The sequence below is a fragment of the Pagrus major genome, chromosome 11 (assembly GCF_040436345.1).
Source record: "Pagrus major chromosome 11, Pma_NU_1.0".
In the NCBI taxonomy this organism is placed as follows: domain Eukaryota; kingdom Metazoa; phylum Chordata; class Actinopteri; order Spariformes; family Sparidae; genus Pagrus; species Pagrus major.
The window spans coordinates 10,918,173-10,944,342 of NC_133225.1; the positions used below are offsets into that span (position 1 = coordinate 10,918,173).

A 26,170-nucleotide genomic window follows, 5' to 3' on the forward strand; every position below is an offset into this window, starting at 1 on the left:
GATAAAACCACAGACAAACACTAGCATCCCTCTATACACTTGTCGATGACATCCTTAGCCGAGACGCCTACAGAGCTGCAGAGCTACTTGATGGTTGTGGTTGAAGGTGGTGGTTATCAACTCTAAGAATCACAACTGGATAATAAAGGACAATAACTTTCAACGAGCTGCTGGGCTTTATAGTTCAATGTGATGAGCAATCTGAAAGTGTCACACAATACAATTCTTCTTTAACAAAAAATCAAAAACTGTGACAAAACACTTATCTGTGCGACTCATGCAGCGATAAACGGTTACCTTGGGAGAAATGAGGAACAGCTGTTCCCGATTTAATGACTACGACAACACTGGTTATGACATGGACCATATGATAAGCTCAGGCGCTACCATACAAGGAAGTCCTACCTATCTTACCTCACAGGGCCTCACAATCTTTTGTTTAGCTTTATTGACAATAATTCACATGGTCTGTGTACCACTCTGCGTAAATGTTGCTCCTTACTATTAAAGGAAAAAGGCTGTCTAATCACAAATCCCATCCCTGATAGGTATGTATCGTGACTTAGACCATGGGTTATAATATATAGCACGTTTTATCAGATCAGAACATTTCTTAAGCACGTCCTTAAAAGAAGAAGTTCAGTAGAAGCAGCTTGTGATTCCAGATAAGCTCTATTTCATTATGATAATGGCCTCTCAAATCAAATTGAAGATGCCTGGACTCAGATGAAATGTGACAGGGATTTTTTGTTTGTTACAATATTTTTCCCAATTTTCCGATTGTCAAATTCTCTGTATTGTAGCTCGCATCACTGCTAACTCCAGTGTTGTCCAGAGGAATATATGGACAGCCACATGCCTCCTGTGGCACATGTGGCGTTGCCAGCTGCTACAGAATTTTATTTGGCAAGTTGGACATGTTGAAAACAGTTGACATGTTGTCACTGGTCCATGATTCCTTATTGAGTTCCCATCTCTGAAGTGTTCAGCAGTTCATGACCAAGTTAAAGGTTGACAATTTTTTCAACAAACCCAAGAATTGAACAAACTTTTCGGCCTTTATTTTATGTTACTGCGACATATTACAGACTTAAATCTATCCCTGCCATCAAAAAGCAAACATCAGGTAAGAAATGCTACATATGGTCTCACGCCACATCCTGTTAAACTCAATAACCTGCCTCAGCACAAGGCCAGGCTGAGGCCCTAGGCAAGCAGGCCAGGCCCAGGGCTTTCCCCTCCTACACACTGCCAGCTTGGCTGCTTTTCCAAGGCCAGGAAACAAGTCACCCTGGCCTCCTACTTACCCCACACACCCACATAAATACACAAACACACACCTCGAACGACCCCACCAGCTCACCCAACCATTTCTGTCATCTCTTGTTTAAACTCCCACCCCCCTGTTTCCCATCCCATGTGTGCCACCTTTTCTCTCTGTCCTTTCAGTCTCTCATCGCCTTTTAATATTCCCAAAGAATTATGGAGTAAGAGGAGGATCTATTAAAGACGTACTTTTCACTGATATTAATTTGCATGTAGCTCAAGAACTTTTTCAGGAGATATTTCCACTGTCACATAGTTAAATAAGGACAAACAACACTTTATATCACAAACACTTTTCTATAAGTGATGTAGAAAATGTACACATTAATCTATATGTTTTCACAACAAGTCATTAAAACCTGTGGTCTGTTAGATCAGCAACTGTCACGTCTTACCCACCAGGCCCTTCAAACCTCTCTTTACTATTCTGTACAGCTGTTAATCCCACCTGAGCCTAAAAGTCTTACTGTGACAATAGTAGTGGGGATTGTTGGTGAGGGGTGTGAGTCAAATCAAAACCAGGAATCTGAGGGCTATAAATGCTAATGACATGCCATGACTCCTGTTTCAGAATGACAGTGTGGTCACTGGTCAATGAGCCAAGAAGAAGCAGTGAAAGCTATGTTCTTGTATGTAAATATTTGTGACGTGTGTGTGTGTGTGTGTGTGTGTGTGTGTGTGTGTGTCTGGGTTGGTGGGATGGAGGGTTGTTAAATCACCCACCCCACCCCTATGATCAGCTGACTGAAACTACCCCCACCCGAGGCTCTCCCTACTGGGGTCAGCTGTTGACCTTGTCCATGGAGTCAACAGAACCTGATTGATGGCCTGTGTGTGTGTCTCTCTCTCTCTCTCTGTGTGTGTGTGTGTGTGTGCCTTTTCGTGTAGCGGGTCTTCTTTCTGTCTAGATTATGTTATGCCAAGCTGTCTGCATGTCGTACATCCCTGACATATCTGTTGTGCTGTGACTTTAATAAGACAGCTCTGAGCTTTTCCTCTTTCTTGACCTTCTCATAGACATGAAGCAGACACCGACTTTTTGGCAAACCAGCTTTCTGACTGACTTGCTATTGAGATGACTGACTTCTCATTTAAATTCAGTATTAAATTGATCAAAATGGCATGCAGACATCCGTCATCTTAATATGTCACAGAGCTTTGATCTTGGAGACAATTTATCAAGAAGCCATTGTACTTTTATGAGTACGCATGGAAAGTTTGACACCTTGTTCTCATCTAAAAGACCCTTTAGTCACAGTAATTTTGAAGGGATGGTCTGAGAAATAATAAAAGAGATCAATAATTCTCATTGTATTTACAAAAGAAAATGATTTTTTGATCCTTGTCTAGCCCACAGACAGCCAAGTCTAGCTTATCCCCGGACCCACTATCCTCACAGGCAAGCCTTCATGTTGTGCCAAGTAAAGCAGGAGAGTAAAGCGAGCCAGGGACAGTGCGCTGCTTACAAGCCTCCTGGAATTTTCCAGTGTTTTCATACGTTCTGGAAAATAAAAGGATGCCATGTCAAGTGTCCCAGCTAGCAGCCGAATGACAGAGTGCGTTCAAAGAACGGTTCTGCTGGTTGTGAATGTAAGAATGCCTAAAGCTTACACTGAGCTGACAACAAGGAAACTAACAAGGAAACTAACAAGGAAACAGGTCTCTATGACGCACATTGTACTGCCGGCAAATAAATTTAACTGTGAAATTTAGATCCCTGAAAAGTAGCAGAAGAGGGGAAAATCTGAAGATGACAAAAGGAAAGAGACAGAGAAAGAGAAAGAGAATCCACAAGAGAGATTTCATCTGCTTTGTATTTGGTGTGTTGTCATAAGGACGTCACCTATGGAAAGGTTGTCATAAGGATGAGACGACATATGCAGAGGCATATCTTAAAAGTTTAAACCTATGTGTTGAACTGACAGTAATGGTGGGCTTCTGAAAAGCCTGTGTAGTTCTAACTACAAATCACAAGAAAAATGACTCACAGTCTCCAACTGTGTGTGCTAACTAATGCATGTGTGAGCCTGCTCCCGTAGTGCTGAGAAAAGTGGATGTCAGGGGAGTGTTGACGCAAGATGACGTCTCAAAAATGCAAAAATTTCATCACACCACAACACCACTTGCAAAACCAATGCCATTTGTAGCAGTCCCATAACCCTCAGGAGAATTACTGCGAATGTTCTCAAATTCTGAATGAAACAATGTAACTGTGTCAATTGCTCAAGACTTTAAGGAACACAGGTTGCTCACAGTTAAGAAGATAACATTATCTTCTGAAAAAACTGAAACAGTTTATTTCCCTGCTCTGATAAGGACCTGTCAGAGTCATGTGTACATTATTTCTCAGTCTCAGTGACAGGAAATTAGACTATATCTATACCCTATTTTTACTTGCTCTATGTGGGAAACCAATACTAGACGACAAGAGGGTTTGCAGTTGTGTGAAATCAAACATCTGAAGAGTCTATTCATAGGTTTCCATATTGCCTTAAATATCTTTCTTTAATCTTGTATGTGTCATACACCCACATGTTCCAGGACCACTATCACACTGTGATGTAGGGTGGCGTGCTCATTGCTTGTAAGTTGTTGAGTTGGATCTTAGCCAAGAATCAACTGTCAGCTATGGAGGGAAATGTATTCTTTTACAACCATGGGCCCATGAGCACTTTAATTATGACGACAAGTAGACTGAATTTTTTACCTGCGTGTTGGCTGACAGACAAACTTAGTTTTATCCTGACCATCCTGTGAACCATCGACAGTTAAACAAACCCTCTAAAAACAAACACAACCAATAGTTACTGAATATGTTTTACACTTTGGGGGTGAAAGGGTATAAGCTTCGACATCACTTCAGTCTGGTAAGAGTGGCCCATAACAAGTGGGACATCCAACCGAGAGGGCACATTTTTATGCTCTCCAAAGTCATGGCTTGTTTTAAATACATTTATTGAGCACTTCTATGACTGCCTTCAAGTTTAAGTCCTACAGGCTAGAAAGTTTTAACAACTTAAAATAATAAGTCTACTTGGTAATTTTGAGGTAATCGGTTTCCTAGATTTTTTTAAGTAAAGCCACTCTGTCAGATTTTACAGTGTATAGATGAACTGGACCTGGATTCATTTATTCATTTAAGGCATTTTTGTCTTTACTTGACAGCCGACAGCATAGAGAACAAAAAGGGAACAAAGGCAGGAAGAAAGAGAGAGGGGAATGAGATGCAATGATTTTTTTTTCATTTTAAAAACTGTTTTAAATCAATATGATTTCAAACAGTTTTCATTTCAATATGTGACGTCCTTGTCATCTACACACATTTTGAGCGAGGCTACGCTACACAGGTTGCCAGGGCACACACGCATTGACGCATTGGAGAAAAACATTCACAACTACGGGAAAATCTTAGATCCATGTAACCTGCACGTCTTTCGACTGTGGGATGAAACCGAAGCACTCTGCATGCACACACGAGGAGTATCTACACACTCTAAACAGAAATGTTTAAGTTGGAAAACGAATTCAACCCCAGGACTGTCTCTCTGTGAAAAGACACTGCTGACCATTAAACTGCTATTCCACCCTTAATCAAATACAACAGCCCTGCCAGAAATCCCACCTCTACAGAACATCTCATATTTAATTGACTTGAAATTGTATCAAAGAGGTGGTTTAAGTACATGGAGAGAGTGGTTATTAAGTCAATTTGACATCATTTGACTTAAAAGTTCTTGTTGGTGACAGAATAATAATAAAAAAAATTAGATAGGTATGTTTTGAAACTTTAAAAGGAAAAAAAGCAATAAGATATTAGCAAGGACTGCTGAATGATATTTTGCCATCACCACAGGCAACAACTAATACATAGAAGCTTGAATAATTTGTTAACAGTAATACTAGATGATCTGTGACAACTGTAATCCTTCATCTTCATCGTACTGCAGCTGCTTCACTGTTACACGTGACAGATTTACTACATCTTGAATCGTGCATCTTAGTAACATGAACTGTTTTTAACGTCTAAAATATCACCCTGTCATGTTGTCTTTTCACCTAGCAGCAACCTGAGTTATTCCACCGTTGCCATTCTAACTACCACTGATGTGTGTTACATTTCCATAGATTTAATTGTTCCAGGCATAATCAGATATTATGCCTGGAACAACCCCCCCTCAAGCTCTCACTCATCCTCACCTTCATTGTTTATTCATTTCCCGTAAGCTGCACGCCTTGGTCATGCTTGAGGTTTAATGCAATACCAGGAAACTGACAACATGTGCCCACCAAGAGGCTGCCCTGCTGCACGGCAGGCCTTTAAGCACAGGTTCACAATTTTTCGTGTCTGTTTTAAAACAATGTTCAGGAATTTCACTTTAAAAGACTGTGGGTTTGCAAGAAACATGCTAAGTCAGATTAGCTTCAGATACATTTTGCTTGGATTTTATGATGACTGTGAATTTTCTGCCCCATCACTTAGATTGAAAGCACATCGAGATCTCTAAATGTCAAATGTGAACAGGAGGATATGATCAATGTTCAAACGGGCACCTGACTATGATATTTCATTTTTACATGATAGACTTGAACATTGTGAACCTGTCCTACAAGAGCGTGGAACAGACATAGGAGTACAACACTGATAATGATAACTATAGATGTTGTGAACAGAGATAGCCCAATCAGCTTGCCAGAGAGAGACTAACAGAAGCAAATGGGCTCAGGCTATAGGATCATCTGAAGCCTGAGTTCTGTTAGTTTCTCTCCGGCTAACTGACTGGGGTATCTCTGAAAAGAAAAGGAAAAGAAAAAACAACTTATTAAAAGCATTATCTATTTGAAAGAGCCGATTGTGTAATTTCTCATATTTCTGTAGGAGAAATGCTGACGTGGTGAAATTAGCCAATCAACTTAACCAGAAATTCAGTGGAAACGGGCTCAGCAAGCCTTGCATCAATAACGTCATTAGACTGATATGAGCTGCTATAATTCAACCGACACTGTGTACTCTAATAAATGATGAATAAAAACCCACAATGCAGGTCTATTTACAGGGCAGTGAAACAATGAGCATATTCAATAGCCATGCAGAAAACAGACAAGAGTGCTATTTAGCCTGAGAAGATATCAGGTTCTAGCACTTACTGGAAGACAGCAGGGAGTGAGGCAGACAATCATTTGTCATAGTTCCTGGCTGAGAATGAAAGCCTAAAAAGGGGCACGGGGTGACTGACTAGCAACTCTGGTCTGCCAAAAACGTACAGCCCGACTTGCTGACAGACCAACTTTCAGCAGTGAACCCAAATCTTAAACCTGGGTTACCTTCTTTGGCATTATTCTCTTAATAAACAACACATGAGTTAGTTTTGTAAGTAGATAACAAAGGAGGAGACTAGATTATTGTTTTCCTTAATAAGAGTTAAACCTAGTTCTAAAGATTTCTATTGAAAGAATGTCCTTTGTCAAGCATGTGGCGCAGCTCTCGCACAGGAAACCAGCCTTCTTACGCACCAATAACGAACTTTTAAGTCTATCACCTGCCACTAATTTTTAATGTTATCTTAATGACAAATATATTCCACTGTAAGGTAAAGCGCCAGACAGAAAATAGACAGTAAATGAGAATCAAAGGCTGGTGTTCATTAGCGTCACAATTACAGGGAAGTACTGACAAAATTCATTCAAGGAAGTTAAAATTAAAAATGCAGCAAGGAGTGGGAAATAAAGTGCTTACACATCTTATCTAGGAGCTTCTTGATAAGGACAATAAAAACTCTCAACACAAGCAGCTTTCAGTTAGTCCCAATTCTTCACCTAACAATTACTGCTCATGACATCAAAAACAAAAACACATTTCAACAAAATAACACCAAGTCTTTAAAAACAAAAGCTTTGATTCAGCGTAATAGAGAGAAAAAAAGAAGCAAACAGTACCAGTACCTTGGGAAGTGGTCGTCCCAGCTGTGAATACAATTTAGTCCAGAACTGCATGAGAGACATGGGTCCAAACGCTGCAGTATGGGAGGGGGGGGGAATAAACACAGACATACACTCCTGCTTCACCTTGACTCCCTCAACGCGACAGCCTCGTCCATGTGTTGCTTAAAGTGTTGGTATTCACCTTACAGCTGGAGCACTCCCACCCAACAGTGGACTCTCACTTGACCTCTCAAAGTTCCTCTCTGGTTCAACACACACATCTGCCTCTACCTCAGGTACACTCGGGGCACTGAGCTCACACATACACACTCTGTTACCCTCACAAACAGAGACACAGGCGAGTCTAAAACCAGCTTCCTGCTTCGCCAGGACAGTCAGGTATTTGCATAGAGGGCTTAGTCATAGTGATTGTGGACTAGTTCCTCAGAGCTCAAAAAGGTGGTTGGAGAGCGAGTGAGAGAGCAGAGAAGGGGAGGGGAGAGGTGGGGAGGAGAGGGAGGGAGGAGGGAGGAGCTTTCAGGAAATGATGCTTTTGTTGGTAAGTGACTAGAGTTACTGGCAGTCGGGCCCATTTTACTGTACATGGTGTAACTCAACCGCATTTGTAGTGTAAACAGTATTGCGCTGTGGACCTGGCTGCTCCTCACACCCTGCTGCTTACCGCTATGTTTAATGGGCCTGGGCCGCTATTTAATGATTATTATATTTAGAGACTGACTCCCTGCCTGGCTGCCTGTCTTACCTCATACTCTGCTCTTTGTCTGTCTATTTATCTGCAGAGGCTCAAATTCAAGTTCTAGTAATGGCTTCTGATTAATATAATGATCTATAGCTCAGAGGTGTAAAGGCTAATAATAAGTAGAAAGCAAACACATTGTTTAATAAGCTCTTTGCAGCAGTGTGTCACTTGTTAAAGTGCAGATGTAGACTTAAGTCAAAACATTTCCTTATTATATCACTTTGTTGTGTTAATCAGCGATGAAAGCAGTTTGATATCCACACTAATGGTTTACACATGGACATTCATAAGAGGTCAGGAATGTATAAACGGGTCAAGTTGAAGCTGAAAGTTTGCCTATTCAAAGGGTCTTCCAGGCACTAAACAGAAACTACTTCTATCTGTGCACATTTATACACAAATACCTCATCATAAATGGTCATTCCCATTACTGGAACTAGGGGCGCGATTGAAAAAAAGAATATTCTGGGAATCTGATAGGAAAAGGTTTATTTCAACGGATCCAAGAAGCATATTAAAGACAATCAAACAAACAAACATTAGTTTGTCTGATAGGAAAGCAATGTTCTGTTTAAGAGCCAGTTATAAATGAGAAAAATTTGATTTATCTCCTTTGCAAGCGGTGTAGACGGGTCCATTTGCACACAAAGCTTCCAGGAATACATGATATCAAGGTACTGTAATGTCCATCTCTTCTATACTGGAGGGGAGTCAGACTCTCAGAGACGGAGTGGCGCCTGTCCATGGTGTCATCACTGTATGAGTGGGAATCCTCTGACTAACGTGCGTGTGTGCATGTGTGTGTGTGTGTGTGTGTGTGTGTGTGTGTGTGTCAGTGGGACATGCAGGGTCATTGGGGAGGAATGAATCATTGATGTGCTCCTTTTGAAAACACAAACACACAACAACAGTTACACCTTGTTGCATCACAGCCTAAAGTAGGAAGAATCCATGTCTGACTTTTCTGACAACACACAAACATATAATGCATAGGTACAAGAGATTCAACATCAAGTCTCATTGTCGCGTGCACAGGTGCACTGCTGCTGTTTTGCAAAAGACAATCATGATAGCAGAACTTGTGACTATTCATATTTCAGTCATTCTGATTTCTGATAATGATTCCAGTTCTCACCGAGTCCTGGTTCCCTTTTAGCTTCAGTTACTTGCTCGCATTACTTTATCCTGGGCTGTTATGATTACAACTACCTACATCAAATATAAAGTACCTGTAGCATGCTGCAGGAAATGCTTTGTCGTGGTAGGAGAACTTCCTCTGTTGCATGAGATTGTTTTTGCACAGTAACTGTGTTTTGCTGTATCATTGATATCTTTTATAAATCCTAGCGCAGTGAAAACACTATAAAAATGCACTAACACATTGTGTATCTGAAAATAAACATGCATGCAATAAATTTTATTTTCTATGATTTTTAACAAATACTCAGTTCTTTGAAAATCCAAGATGGATAGACGACGAACCATCCACATCTAAAGCGAGTGAATCAGGTGGAGCACACACTCCCTGAAGAAAACAAGACACCTATTAACAACTCTTCAAATTAACCTTTAACTTGCTCCTTGAAACTAGGCCATCCAAAGGACAAAGTGTAAGTTCGTCATACAAGGAAGTAACCGAGAAATACCAACTGATTTATATCATGATGGGCTGGCCACAAAAAAGTCAAGAAAAACAAGATAATGGTCTATGCCAGTAAAATCAAACCCAGAGGCAAAGAACCTTTCATTTTCCCTTTCAATTCAGCATGGCACTTAATATCTGTCAGCTTTAGGGTCTCTGGAAGTTGTGCTGGTTCAACAGTAAAAACATGATTAGAAAGTAACCCTGGATCAGTGGACCGTATGCTGCACACCGCTGTGGTTACTATTATTTAACGCGGTTTGAGACTAGCTGGAGTCTCTTGCATTTGCAGTTGCAACTATGCATTTTCTTTATGTGCCCACTTGTGTGCTCTTGGATTCTCCCATGGTTAAAATACATATAACAATATTTTAGTGATACATTCCCTCCATTGCCTCTGACAAAGGGACTGATATTAAATCTCCAGCTGGATTCCCATTCTAGCAAAAGCAAAACTAAAAAAAAAATGTAAAGCAGACTTGCACGAGCTCTTCCTAGAAGTGTGCTGTGCACAAGTGTGTGTGTGTGTAATAGTGAGAGGAACCACACAGAGAAAGAACGAGAGTGTGTAGCAAGAGACTACAACTGTGAATATGCCTAAACGTGCCTTGGTGTGCGTAAATGTGTGCATACAGTGAATGTATATACTGTAGGTGTTTCATGTGTGTACTTGCACAGGGCTGTTCATTCTTTTGAGGTTAGCCAGAGTGGTTAGTGAATGAGTTCTGTTTTTTTGTCTTCCAGTAAGACTTGTTTTCATTCTGATGCTCTGCATAAAAGTTCAAGTCCTTTAGATCCACAAATGACCGACGACCAAAGCAGAGACAGATATGCACGTGTCACTGAGGCAAAGTGTACAATTTTCCTTCAAAGCACAGTGAATGACTTTTGGATTCAATTCATTTTAAAGCACAGTACTGGTGATGTTTTGTCCAGCTAACAGCTTTTCTTTTAAATCTGGTGTTGTGTGCATACTCAGCAAAGTTGGAGTCGTCGGAGTTCATTTTACCAAAGACAAAGGACTCCTCAGCCATCCTGCCATTATTTCATTGTCATTATCTTGTTCCTTAGTTTCCCAGTAACTCCAAAAAAGGGATCAACTGTGTAACTGTCATTTCTGGGGAAGTTTACCGGAAAGAACCATGCAATTTGGTGATGACATATCAAAAAATCTATTGTTTTTATAATGAAGCCATTTTCCAGATAAATTTAATCTGTAAAAAATGTCACTTAAGTTAGTGAACATGAACATCAATTCAACGGTTTCCTCATGAGGAAAAATAAGTTTCCATAGAAGTTTATATTTCAAAATAATTAGCACATTTTCTGGAGCCACTGAGGCACAATTCTATCACATCAGATAAATGTTAGTAAAAATGTGAGGCATTAACTTCATCCACATCATTGTACAGTGGCCATGTATTCCAGTTCAGCTATTAGCTTGTGATATATTGTAATTTACTGATAATCTTACTATCTAAGAAGGACAGCAAGTCTCAAAGGAGAGTCTATTAATTCTAAAACAAACATTCCTTGTTTTCAAGTTACCAGCAATCTAGAGATGGACATCCTGTCCACGTGCTCACACAGTGTGCTTCCTCACAATATGAGGATATTCCAACAGAGCTCTGGTGAACTGCAAACTGTAACACAGCGGGAAGCCACGCAAACCTAAAGAGATTTTGCTAATGACTCTACAGCTGTAACTGAAACAAGGAAATGGCTGAGATAAACACGGCAGTCACCTGACAAACTAACAATCACATCAACAATTCCACCCAGTCACACATGCCTGAATGTCTTCTGTGCTGTCACAGTTCAATGGTGCAAAGGAAACAAGAAATCCTGCTTTCTGACTGTAGGCAGACAGAGGAAAAAATGGGCATGATCAGATTGCCATGGTGATGGGGGGGGGGGGGGGGGGGGGGGGGCGGGCGGGGGGCGGTGGTGGATTAGTCATGATGACCCCGTGACTTACATTTTCTCTGCATGCCTCACATGGCAGAAAGGCGGAAAGGACAGCTGAGAAAGCACAACAAAAGCAAAAAACATCCCTCTCTCACCTAAACAAGCACCATAACATTCCACGTCTCCACTGCCACTGCCACTGCCACTGCTCACGGATGAAACAACGGTGAAGGATCTCATTTAAAGTAAAGCACATAAAAAAATGACAACTTTCGAATGCACATATTTCTAAATATGTACATCTAGCATGTTTCACACAACCAAGACTGCTGAACCCTTGTTGTTAGGAAGAGCACTATAATAGACAGACAGCCTAACACAGATGGATGGAAAACTAGGGAAACCCCACGTGAATCACAAAATCCATGCAAGGACAACATCACACGTAAGCACAATGACACATCACTTTCTTTTATATGAAAGCCTTCATACGTGCAGACCTTGCTCTTGAAAAAAACCTGTGTAGTTTTTGTGTCAACTTGTGCTTCCCTACAAACTGTTGCTAATTTTCAACTACAGCACATGTTAAAGCAACATTATGTAACTTTTGATGGTACAATGTCTTGTAATAGGGTGAATGGTGTCCCTGTCTCAGCCATCCGCCCCCCTAGCGCTCGTTTCCGGACTATGTAAGTTCAGTGAGAGGGTAGGATCACATCGTTACATACATGTTTACTTTAAAATACACGTTTCAACACATAACATTGTTTTGATGTAACCTGTAAATCTGCATATACAAACAAGTCTAATACGACCTCAAAATGAAAAATAAAAAGCTCGCAAATCACTGATATCACCTGGGAATATCCAGTGATTTTGTTGTAAATTTTAAATTTACACTCCTGTCCAGAACTTTTTCGGTGCCAGCTGCATAACAATGTGCACCCGTAAGGACCTGAGTTAATTTTGCAATATCTGGCTTCACATTAAATTGAAAAATATAGCCTGAGCTTTTATCAAACCCCCAGGCTGTACGACTCTGGAGCATCCTGCGCACAGCAGTTTAAGAAAAACACATCCCTCAATGTCAAATTGGCTCATTTGTAGTATTTTGATTTAAGAGGTTTACCTAACAAATGTCGTCCCCTTCTGCAGTCAAATTAATTAAATGTAGAATGTATGAATGTTACACTGCGGTGTTGCGAATGATGCATTTAATGTATGCAATAATATAGCACCCTGAATTTTCTCGTCATTTGTCAGACCCTTCAATTCCCCTACCATTCATTAGCCAGCAATGTGCTTCAGTGAGTTTATTTATAGAAAATAAACCGGTTCGGTGTATGTGTGTAATTTCATACTGTAAGATGCTGTTTGAGTTTCTCTTTCAATTTAAAAGGGTCAACTCACCATAAGTACAAAAAGGGATTTTTCTCGATTTGCAGATAGCAGCAGTTTTGGTTTAATCTACAGGGATAATGAGAGATTTGTCTCTGAGGTGAATGGAATTTCATTTGTACAGCTTTCCAAAAAAAATTTCTTTGGATAATCCACAGACCTCACTGTCAGCAGTGTATATTCGAAATGCTAGTAGTGCAGTTTATTTCAATTTGCCCAGGTGGAGACTTAAAATACAATGTCAACAACAGTTTAAACAGATATAATAAGATTTAACTATTCAGTAAAAAGCCCTAAAAATGCACAATTAGGGTAAGAAATGCCTTTTCCCTTTGTATTGATGTCAGACGTTACCCCCCCTCTTTCTTATTTACTGCTTTGGCCTTATGTTGAACCAAGAAACCCCCCACAGCTATGCTCTTTTTACCATCAGAGAGGCTCATCATAAGGCAGGGTACTAGCAGGCTGTTTGGTAACCCATGACTGCTCTTCTTTAGAGCTCATCATCAGAGTATATTTTTAATATGTTTCCATAATGGCACTCATCAGCTTAAGCCACATAGACATCAGATTAGAAACTCACTGGTCTGTGTCATTACAGTCGACTCTTCTTCATATGATTCTAACTATAAGGAATTGGCTGGACGCACACAAAAGTGCACAGAAATAGAAAATGTAAATGATGAATAGAAACTCTCTGGAATAGTATGAGTGAGTAGAAGCCTGCGGCTTTACTTCAACGTCAAAGTTTAACAATATCCCATCTTGAAATGAATGTCCGGGTCTTATAGCGAGAACACTTTGTGGACTCATTTCAAGCATGACTGAAAATTACAAGGAAACGCTGGGTTTATCTAACAGTGATTTTGGATTTCTGAAGATGCAGCGTGGACGTGTGGAGGAGTGCTAAATTACAGTGTCTTATTAATGACATGCCTTGACAGGAATGGGGCAGGTACTTCTACAGTTGTCTAGACAACACCAGCCTTTAATCAAGCTGCTCTCTGCTAAATTAAGCAGAGCTGAATACACATGAAACACAGGATGAAAGAAGTGGTGGGAGGCATGGTCCTTCCCTCTGATAAGAAGGTAAGAGAGGGAGAGGGACAGATGGAAACTAGGCACCGGGGCTCTCAGTAAAGGGTGTTCCACCATCCAGTGGCCGTAAAAAAAATCATCAAGGACAATAAATAAAATCCATTTTGGGACGGTAGCAAGAAGGAAGGCGGACCCAGCCTAAAAAGAATTCCAACTGCAACACTGCTATCACACACACACACACTGAGACGAGCACACACAGCAAGAATATGAAGATGTGACAATGACATCTTAAAGCAGTGTACTTGTGTACCACGGAAGAGATAGGAATAAACTCTCTCAGAGTAAGGAATGTTGGAAGTGTGAATTACTTTAAGGTAACATCACATCTTCACATTGGACCACCAGACCGGTGGCCCTCAGGTGTGTACATTTGTACATACATTATATGCATAAATAAACTAATATGTACGTATATGTAACAACTGTTTTGTGTCATAAGTGTGAGTGGAATTATGATTTAATCATTTCCATGGTATTTTATTATGTGGATTGCTTTTAATTATCTAAATAATTTCATAGCACAAAAACAGCCCTTCTGTAATCCAGATGGCCAGTGTAAACATAAATACGCCAACATGCACAGCAGATATACGAGACAAACCTGGGAGAAATCTCCATTCCTAGGAAGGTTGAGGGGAAAGTCCACATCAGGGAATCCAGAGTACATGTCCATGTGCACATCCGGAGTGGTGGTGGTAGTGCTGCTGTTCAAGTGGTATTGCCTGGAGGGGAAAGAAGAGCTTCAGTTAGTTTAGTTATTTGTTTAACCGCTACCTGTTAAGTACAACTAGCAGGCGTCATTTTGTTTTATTCACCCTCATTCACCTTATAGCTGACAAGTACACACACACAGCCTTCTATGACTGTGCCATAAGTTGCTCCAGTCGAGTATAGTAAAACGAAAGGGGCACTGAGAAGAGCCTCATGTGATCCAGTGGTCAAGTGGACCAGTCACAAAAGAGGATGATGTCTTCTGAAGATGGTAATCAAGTACTGTAATACTTATATATGATCATCTAACACTGCTCTACTCGATCACACGACATTATTAGCAATTCCAACAGATCACACTAGCTTGAAACACTTTTGGTTTTGTTTGACGACAGTCTGAACATTAAATTATTATGTCCACCAAAGAATAACTGAAAGAAAATCTACATCTAGGTGTTCAAAACCAGCTAAGTAGCAACTAAAATTGCCAAACATACAAGAAGGATAACAGAAAAAAGCATTTTAGGTCAGACAGACAGAAAGAGTTCCAGGTCTAGAGGGAAGAGAGAGAGAGAGAGAGAGAGAGAGCAAGTGAAAAACATCCAGAGACAGTCAAGGTACAGAGAACAAGAACGAGTCCTACCCGCTCTGAAGATCCAAAATCTGCCTTTCACTAAAACCAACCATTCTCCTTGATCCCAAAGTTAACACTGGACACAGGCCCACTGACCTTGTACTCTGAGCCCACTGAGCTATTTTCACTTTCTTGCTGAGTAAAAGTCATCATAACGCAACGGCTAACTTTGCTGATAGTAATGGACTGGCACTGGAAACGAAAGCAAAACGAAACCTTTGGTAATGCAGAACTGGAACTGTACCGCCCCATATCCCTCTCATCCAATCATGTGCCAGGGCTTGGGCTCAGGGGGATTGAGCTCTGCCAAAGCTATTCACAGGATTTGGCTTGGTGTCCTCAACCACGGGCCAGAGATCAGTGGGACTGATTGATTTAAGTTCAAAACACAAGGATGAAAGGGCAGCCATTAGCCGGTGTATAGAAGCCGGTCTGTGAGAACATGGTTCCTGTGGGTTTTTTTGTTGAATTTTCCAAACAACACATTTTCAACATATAAACATGTCTACATTCAAATGTTATATTTTTGGAAAGTGTCTGTTTTCAAAGTCATCTTTTAAAAACCATATACCTAGATCACTAGACTGCAATTTAACCTACATTTTATTGGGTTAATACTATGAAAATAAAAATCAAAAACATTTATATATATGCAATGGCTCTGTTTTGTAAAAAGTGACATGAACATTAAGCCTGCACACTGGAAAAAAAAAAAAAGCAAATTAACTAATGTTACCATGACGAGTGGTGAACCTAAATTAGAAAAAAAAAATAGATAATAGGTCATACTGGTAAAGAGTCTGCTCATTTCTCAGAAAAGATAGACTGTGATTGTTAACAATCATCCACACTGGAAATCCCCTTCTAGCCCTTCAGCCAGCAGTGATATGACAGTGATATTATTACAGCAGAAGTCTTGGCAGGCCCGCCATCAGCTGCTTTCCAGCAACACAAAGCTGGTAAGGGGCTGTCAGCCAAAGGAGCTGATTGACTAACTGTTTGTCTGCATGGAGCCATCCCATACTACCTAGCTTGTAGCAGTTTACAGATCCTCATTTGAATCATGCTACTGTTTAACAATGCAACAGTGTCATTTTTAGACACAACAAAGATACCTGGCTATCTGACATCTAGCTAGTTTACTGATAACTGTTTTAATGACTTCCTTCCTGACAGAAAGTTGGCCTTATTTTATGACAACTTCATAATTAGTAGTATGAAGTACTGTATGTTTCCAACACGGTTCAGTCAGTCAAGTGTCATGCTCATTGGGTTTGCTTCAAAGCACACTAATCTAGCAACACGTCAACATCCTTTCAAACACACTAACACCTCCACTGCAGTATAGCTGAAAAAAAAAAATAACTACAACCCCAAACTTTTCTAAAGGGGCAACAAACAAGTTACATTTTTTACACATTATAAATTAGAACCTGATCGATATTAGGGAGTAAAAAATTCCAATATCAATACATTTGCTGATATACACACATTTTTTGCACTGATGATTGATTTGCAATGAAGTGTGGTTATCAAACACGTTTGACAAAGATATGTAATGGAGGCAGGATATTTCACAGATTAACAATAACCTTTATTGTCTAAAAGAGTGGTTTCCAATTTTTTACATAGAAAATAATATTTTCAAGCCCCCCTACCCTAGAACAAATATACACGTCTTTTGCTTGCAAATGCCTTCAGAAATGATTTTAAACATTGTATGTAATTAATACAGAATTGTAATTTCGGTGTGACATCTGAAAAAAAAGAAGAAGCAAAAAGTCACCTTTATAGTGGAAGCATTGAAAATGCAGCATGCATCTTCTCTAAAATTTTACTATGTAACTGCATTCATTGCTTTCGAGAGATTTTCTTAAACTGCCTCTATGCACAAAAATGGCAACGCCCTGAGAACAAATAAAAACTTTTTTACATTTTCCATGCAAAAAATACACTGTACTGTTGTACTGGTGAAGCCAACGGTGAGAGGTGCCACCTCATATTTTCTTGTCTTTGTTTTGGTAGTTGTCATATTTGGTGTAGATGTTCAGTGTCTGCTTTACGCCTACCTGTCCCAAACTAGTCCATGCTTTGCTAGCAGTTCACCCCCCAATTAGAAAACTACTGGTACAAAATTAAATCACTGCACTGAAACAGTCAAATTCAATGTGACTTTAATAAGTATAAATTAACCCAAGCATCATTTTCTGCATTGTAATTTCTAAAAAAAAAAAAAAAAAAAATTCAAACAAGAAGCAGCCCTATGCAAAATTCACTGTGAGGAAACGTAATCCCATCAGAATGACAATCAACAATATAATGGTTCTTCCACTGAAAGATAAAGATGTTTATCAGGGACGCCTTGAGACTACACAGTAAACAGTAACACACACCCGTAACCAACGGCAAAGATTCCTTGGAAGAACTCTTCCTTCCTATCAACAGTGTGCAATAAGTGAACTTTGAGTCATGGATAGCACTGGGAAACAAACCAATATGGGTGCCCCTGTCAGGGCTAGCCACAACACATGGTCCACATATTTGATTTGGCACAGGTTTTTACACCGGAAGCCCTTATGACGTAACCTTGCCCATTTATGAGGGCTTGAGCAATTTGGGAATTTACTGTCATACCATGTTTTGGAGTTTGGATATGAAAAAGCTCACCTCAATTCACTGCATCCATAAGAAAATTGTGAAACAAACTAGCTGTGATGTTTTTGCAGCAAATCTCTTTGAATTGTAATTTATAGAGAGGAAACGATGTTCAATATAAAGAAATATAATGTAGTCCTAATTTACAAAGCCACGTTAACTTTAAATACTGCAAACAAACTAAGCCTTCATTGTTGATAACTTGCTCGTAGTACAATCAGAAAAAGCGAGACATAAAAATAGAAGCAGATCAGTGGTCTGTTTCTTATTTTTCTGCCATAAACAAACACCCAGGCTCAACTGTGTGGGACAGACATAACCAGACACTACCACAAACTGTTATTGCTGTTTGCTAAAAAGATTCAAAACAGTTGGCCTTTTTCCCTTCTTCAAATTGTTTGTTAAAGCTGAATTAGAGAATGACAGGAAACACCAACATAGTTTAGGTAGTTCATCAACAATAATCAGTGTGGGGCTTTTTACTACAATACAGGGTAATGTGTACAGTGTGGCCTGTAAGTAGAAATCATGTACAACATAATCGACATAATGGGGTCAGGCTCTAATTTACATATACACACAGACTTACAAATGCAGTGCTATTCAGTTCTATGGCCCTACAGCAAATACGAACTGTGTGAAGCTTAAAGGAAGAATTTGTAGGATTTTCCTTAAAAAAAAACTCTCTCACACACTTAACTTATGATCCACTAGATCAGTGTCTGTATCTGCAGAGGGCCTGGCCTCTGTCTACATTTTCTTATTTTGCTGTGTTTGGGATGTTTCTGGGCATCAACCTTTTGACAGTTGATGTGTAGAAAGAAAGAAAAAAATAAGAAGAGAACAGTTGACATAAGTGTCATAAATATGCTGATACATATTACGGACATGTTCAGCTAGAGTTTCGTCAAACTGGTAAGCTGTCGTTGTTTTGAGCGTAAGTGAGCCCAAACAGAAGGGGTCAGCTTTTTCTTGTTGTTTCATGCCAGAGCACCCACAGGCTGCAACACTTATCACCTGACAAAGCTCTAGCTGAACATGTCCATATGCATCGGCATAATTATGACACAGCAGAACACATTTCTCCACAGACACAATGTTTGTTTACTACCGCAGCCATGGAAACGCTTGAAATGCTTGGCTTGATATCGTGCCTTTGAGGACTTTTGTTACCTCCACCTGTACGTAAGAGCGCAGGTTGAGTATGTTCACTGGGGACACATGTTTGTGCCTGCTGTGCCAGGCATTGTCATTTGCATTTGCGTACTTGATTGGACCAGCTGTCTGGCCTATAACCGTGTCTTGTACCATGATCCGTCATTTGCGTTTTATTCAACTTGCCATTATCATTGTACTTACTTCGTAAGACAGAAAAAATAGGCTACATTTTTACTCCAATTATGAAAATAATGCCAGGGAGACAAAATAGATATAAATGAGTGAATGTGACCCCCATCTGATGACTTTTGATTTACTGTAGTGACTCTTTCCAGCTGAAGGCGTCAGTTATCTGTTCCATTAGCAGTCTCGAATTGATGACGCTCACTATCAAACCACAATCGTGCATGGCAGAGCCGCTGGTTAATTTTGGAGAACCAGCACCAAAATAACCACAGAAACCTCCATGCTTCAGTCATCATCAATCTCGGCAGTTTTTTTACTGGCAGAATGAGTAGCATTTGTCAGTTTTGGTTTGTAAACACAACACTCAAACTCCTCACATGAAAGTAGAGCCTTCAATCCTGGAAGTCTCTAACAACCATACATAAATATAAAGTGACCCCATGTGAGAACTCCAAGATTGAGAAACTGCCTCTTATCATGCAACACCAAAATAACAATACACCAAATGATACCCATAGAGAGGAACCAACACCTCTTCGATCCAGCCTAAACAAAAAAGTTTTTTTTAAATAAATACCCTTCAGAAGAAAATATTCTTCAGCAAAGGTGCATTGGATTGCATTATGCTGCACAGGAGTTGCTGTTTTGACGTCTATGCCCCTACAGTCATAGTCTCAGTGAAGGTTTTATCACTATTCATAGAAACGGTTTCTGTTGTACTGAAGTGAGTGATGCACGTCAGTCAGTGCATTGATGTGTGCAATCAGGGCGCTGGCCCATTCACATTTTTCCCTCGCTGGTGGTGCCATGTGATCTATTCACTCCTCTGCTGGTTCTCAATGGCCATGTGAGCGGACAGCGAAGGGGTTTCAAGTTCAATCAATTACATCCTGGCCGTGCAATGCAAGTCAATCTTACTAAGCAGCCACCTGCTCTGTAGCCAGTAGATCATGAAAGAAAAGAGAAGCAAATACAGTGTCCTGTAATAAAAAGCCTAACTGAATATCAGAAGTACTGGACTGAGTGAAGAAAACAGGACCATGAAGAGATGCAAAAACTGAAGCTGTAAGACCTCTGTCCTGTTTACGTGGTCAAACTCAGCAGAGACAAAAAACTGAGAGCTGCAGCAAAAATGTTACAAAGGGTGACGTCATAATTCGAGTCCTTCTGCCAAGTCACTCTGGGACAAAAGATGTATTGACAGAGAAGTATGATGAATTTACACTTTTTCAAAACAAAAGGTATTGTTCTTGCAAGAGGAGGGCCTTTACAACACAGTATTGAAGTCCCACTAAGATATTCAATGAATCACACCATTCTTGCAATTAACCACAGAAACATTCTGACTTTGATCACAATATTTGCATACCGTAAGATCGAGCGACATGAGGGTCTTGTCAATCCAGCTTGATGTTAGAAACTGTTACTCTGAGTAAACCTGAAAACCATACACCATGCTCTCACGTCATCTGATGCTCCAACTTTCAAAGAAACACTGCACAGACAGGAATAACAATAAAAAACACTATCACTTGAGCAAATACCTTCTGAGTGTGTTTAGTAAGACAGGTTTCGTGATGACTAACTAGAAGTCATTTCAGAAGTTTTGCCACTAAGAGCATGAAATCTAAGTCGCTATCCAGTGAATCATAAAACAGATACTACAAAATACTGCCAAATCAAGCATATCTCAAATATAATCCATGTATGTTTGCAGCGTTGAAAACAATTCCAAGCTGAAGTTAACAATCTTTAAAGACACTGATAGCTGCCATGGTAGGGCTTTCTGACGCAAGAAAAGAAACCTGTATTACAACTGTCTTACAGCTGTGTGTCATCACATTATCAAGATTATTCAACTAAAAGATCATCATGTATATACTTCCCAGCCCTAATACAGATACACTTTCATACAGAAAACCCCTCAACTCATTTGAGAATACTCTAACAGTTAATACACGTCTGCTACCTCACACACTACTTATCAGTTTAATCTCTCTTTTGGTAGATGGACTTGCATTTCTATAGTGAACACTTGCCACATTCACCCATTCACACACACGTTCATACACTGATGGCAGAGGCTGCCATGGAAGGTGCTCATCAGGAGCAATTTGGGGTTCAGTATCTTCAGTAGCTCAAGGTTACTTTGACATGCAGCTGGGGGAGCCACAAGACGGCCCGCTCTATCTTCTGAGATACAGCCGCTTGCTTGCATGTGCTGACATGTGCTTTCTGTCTCTTGCTTTCTCTCTTACCCTTGGAGCCTTGGTGGAGCCTAGGAGTCGTTGACACGCCATTTAAATGGCAATAACATTAAATTTAATTTCATTCCCTTCAAAAACACTTGTTCAACAAAGCCAGGCAAAAGTCATAGCAGCAACCAAGCCATGTTTAACAAAAGGCATGTGAGATAACGTATGTTAGCTGCATTTTTCAACTACATTGAAAGTGTATTGGGCTGTGACAGCCATCCTGTGGCTCAACGGATGCAGTGTGCAAACTGACAAGGACTGCAGCTGCTTCTTTTATATTGACATGCTACTTACGGTAAACGGCTGGTGTACACAAGATGTTGCATAGTCTTTGAATTACACATTCTCTGTTTCACACACACACACACACACACACACACACACACACACACACACACACACACACACACACACACACACACACACACACACACACACACACACACACACACACACACACACACACACACACCTTTGGGGGAGGAAAGAGACAAACACCTCTCATTTAGTGATGAGGTCATACAAACAGAGCAGAGTTGCAAGATGTCGAGATTAACCCCCTGCAGTAAGTCTGACAACAGGCCACCTGTGACAGGAAATGAGGGAGGTCTGACAGAGGAGACCAACCCCAATGACTGGAGGTGGTGGCGTCGTGTCTGGTTAAAAGTGATGTATTGGCTGGATTGTGTTACGTCACCCTGGGTGATAGGGTCCAATGATATTTAATAACTCATAATCAATTAATATAAGATTTGAATAAGAAGTGACACTTTCAAATGTCATGTTGATGACGGTTCTCAGTCATCCAGGTCATGGTAAATCTAGGTGCTGTATCTTGTTTTTTAAATGTCATGTATTTTTCATCAGACGGCTGAAACATTTACCGTTAGGGTCAGCACAGCATTAGGATGCAGTCACATTATTTTATTGCAGAGCATCACAGTCATCACTGGACACAAATATAACAGTGAAACAGCATCACTAACAGCACTGCCCCCCACAGTTATACTTCTATTCATACATTTCTGACCATAAAGCAGCTAGCAACTTAATTGTTTTTGTCTGTTTTCCTTTCTGTCACAGAATATACAATTATGAATTTATGGCATCTGTCCTGTATAATATTAAAACAGTGAATGTCTTACATAACAGTGAATGTTCCCTATGATTTTAATCATGCATTTTAAAGCACAGTCTATGTGTTTTATTAAATAGGCCTAAAAATAACTGCACTGTACTGTAATTTTCTCTGCTATTATTGCTGCCCATGTCTTTGTCCTGCTTTTACCGTAACTGACATGCCTTACATCGCGACTGTTGTTTAAAACTTGTTTCTTGATTCTTGATTTTAGGTTGCCAACTTTCCACCTGGCCAGGGACTACAGATAACAACTAGCCACTTGGCTAATTCTGGCATATTTACAGTAATGTGCATTAACATGCACTTTTCCTGGGAAATAAACTAGATAAATGAAACAAAAATAAAAAAAATAAAGGAAGTGAGTCCGTTTGCCATGTGAATGTGGCTGTCTTGGGCAATAATGGATTATTCCAATATACACACACTAGCAAAATATTTATATTGCATATTCAAAACAAATGGCACACACATAACACCTACATATTGAGAGTCCTGGGACATTTTGTTCGCTCATATGTGAAACTCTAGTGGGTAGATATAGCCCAATTTTAACGGTTAACAGTCGCCTACCTAAACCCACTGCCTGCTGTGAATACTGAAAAGAGTATGTTGTTATGGAACAATCTCAGCCAACGTGTATAAACTAGTGTCTTCACTTTTTCAGCTGATTTGCTGTCATTCTCAAATCATGATAATGCACAGTATTGTATTGACTTACTGGTTTCCAGATTGCATAGGGCAGTGTATGCTGTATCCAGCCTGCTGAGAGAAGGGTCCCCAAGAACCAGAGGAGGCGTATATTGAACTCTAAAACAAAACAAAATGAAAATCCATCATGTTACAAAGAAAGCATAAAAATATAACACTGAACATCTGAAGTGCTGTAGAGCATGTGCCAGTTTAATGTGTCAGTAAAAAACAGTTACTTATATCAAACTTCATTGTTTTTAAATTGTTTGTTTTAAAATATAGTGAAAGATAATGCTACTACCGCCATGACACCAGTGCATTTTGTCAGGCACAATAGTAAAAACTATGTATGTGATGTTCGTGAACATCAAAGCCACAACTTCTGCAGACAACAGAACATATGTTGAATGTATGGTACAGTGTGATTGTATACGCCCTTAAATGGTCAGTTTAGCCAAATAACAATTAATATTTTCACTACTTATCCCATGTGGAATTTTGACATGCCGATAGTTTCAGTTTTATGAACTGAGGTTTACTGTGAAATTCTCTGGAAATTCTGTGAATAACCCCTCACAGTGAGTTTAATGGAATTTTATAGCGGTGATCAAAAACAACTGGGAAGATTACCAGATACCATGCCTAGATACATAAGGGATGTGTGGGGAAATATGGGTGACGTGAATCATTGATATTTGCACTCATCTATACAGGAACTGCAAATTAATGTTATTTGACCTCTCAAAAAGTGAGCTAACAAAAAGGAAGCATTAAAAAAAATTTAATTGCATTTGTATACATAGTACAGGCACATGGACACAAACACAAGAACCCATGCAAATTAACTGAATATGCATATGGTGCCTAAAAAATGCAAATAAACTTGTACAGCGTACCTCCATATTAGAGGAGGCCACAGAGAACAAGCTGCTGTCCAGCTGAGGGCCTTCTGGATGCAGGTAGTTCTCCCCGTCCATGGCCAGTGCTGAGGGGAGGATGGGCATCAGACCACAGCGTCACACATGACCACCAGCTGACTTAGGCTATGCACCCTCCGACCACCACCTGTGTGCTGGCTGTGTCCGAGATAGTACTTCTAACAAAGGCAAAAGCTCTCCATGACCTGAGGAGGATGGCAGATATGGATGGATAGAGAGAGACGAGGAAAAGAGACATTAGAAGAGCTACAAATAACTTTTCAAAGAAAACACAGTGATCAATAACACATAAAAATTTTTGATGTGTATAAATACATTCGGGAAGCATATATGTCATTTAAGTTTAGGCAAACACTCTACTTCAATGACTTGATTAATTGAAAATCAGTAAGGGGAACTACAAAGGCAATAGTACCAGTAAATATCAAAGTATGGCTTATCTTACTTCTTCTGGAGCACATCCTAATTAATACTTTAACTGTAACATTGGTCTACAATGAAAAAGAAGATACAAGAACATTTCATGTTAACTCAATAGCGTGGGTTGAATTTAAAATATTGTGTAACATGTTGAACAAACAGTAAACATAGATCAAACAAAACATGACAAATAATCGGTCATAGAAATATAAACAGATACAGAATATAAATATAACAGATAAAGAATAAAATAAAGGACAGCATTTGTTCGGTCGATATCATAATACGTCTTCCTTTCAAGACTGTTTCTGTCACCACACAAACTGAATTTACATCTTATTCAAACTGTAGTGTCAGTTCATATTTATTGAGTGGCAGCCCTCATTAGCTGGTTGTCATCTGACATCACTGAAGGTTCAGCGAGGACCAATTAAAATCAAGGCAGGAGGTCCACAACAGAGCGAGCAGGTCTATTGGAAGAGACAGCGACTGATTATAAAGTTATAGTGGTATCTGACATAATATTCAGTTTCTGACTGGTACAACTTGCTCCATGTTGGTACAGATCATTTTACTTTGTGTTATTTTATACAATGAAAAACTAGACTAAATATTGATACATTTAAATGGCCGGTGTGTGAGTCTGTGTGTGTGTTTTACAGCTCAAGCCGGACACATCTGATATAATGACAGGTAAGACAGGCTCAACCAGACTGTCTGAACACAGGCAGAAGGCTTCCTGCAATGCTAATAAGCTACCCATTCCCATCTCTCTTGTTACTTCTCATACATACATACACACACACATATATATACATATATAAATTATTTTATAGAAATTGAAATTTATGTAAAAACAGGTTGCACTAGTGTTTACAAATATGATGATTTTTGTACCAGTGGGGTACTCCTGTTTTTGACATCCACATTGCAGATTTCCCTCTTTCATCTGTCTGTATAAATTAGACACGCTACCCAAAAACTAGGAAACTGACCACAGTGACCTACTTTCTTCTGATATGGTTTCACACAGACACCAAACAAGTCTGAGTAAAAGGCTAGCAGCTTGTGCTTCTGCTGCTTTACACTCAGGTTTTATGACAAATCTGAAATAATGTGTATGAAGTCAGATTTAGCTGACTATCAATATTCAGTTTACATAATAGATCTGCTTCTCTGGGGTTATACGGGAACACAAATTGTAAACTAATGATTCCAAACACATTATGTGAGCAAAAATAAATTATATGTTGCTTCCAGGCTGAAAGCTAAACAAATATCCCACAAATCTGACTAGTTTTGGTGCTCAATTATTCCAAACTCTCAGC

General features: G+C 39.7%; 1 protein-coding gene across 2 annotated transcripts in view; it reads right to left on the reverse strand.

Moving 5' to 3' along the window:
- sbno2b (strawberry notch homolog 2b) overlaps positions 1 to 26,170 on the reverse strand; it is a 60,807-nt gene that overhangs the window by 23,504 nt on the left and 11,133 nt on the right. The window contains exons 2-4 of one of the 2 annotated variants that reach the window (XM_073475976.1): positions 24,381 to 24,607; positions 23,513 to 23,601; positions 14,656 to 14,776 (exon numbers count right to left, since the gene is read on the reverse strand). In XM_073475976.1, coding sequence (XP_073332077.1) covers positions 14,656 to 14,776; positions 23,513 to 23,601; positions 24,381 to 24,488 — 318 coding nt within the window. In that variant the 5' untranslated portion in view covers positions 24,489 to 24,607. Of the gene's footprint in view, positions 1 to 7,266; positions 7,544 to 14,655; positions 14,777 to 23,512; positions 23,602 to 24,380; positions 24,608 to 26,170 lie in introns of those variants that run through there. The other variant, XM_073475977.1, reaches the window with a different exon arrangement.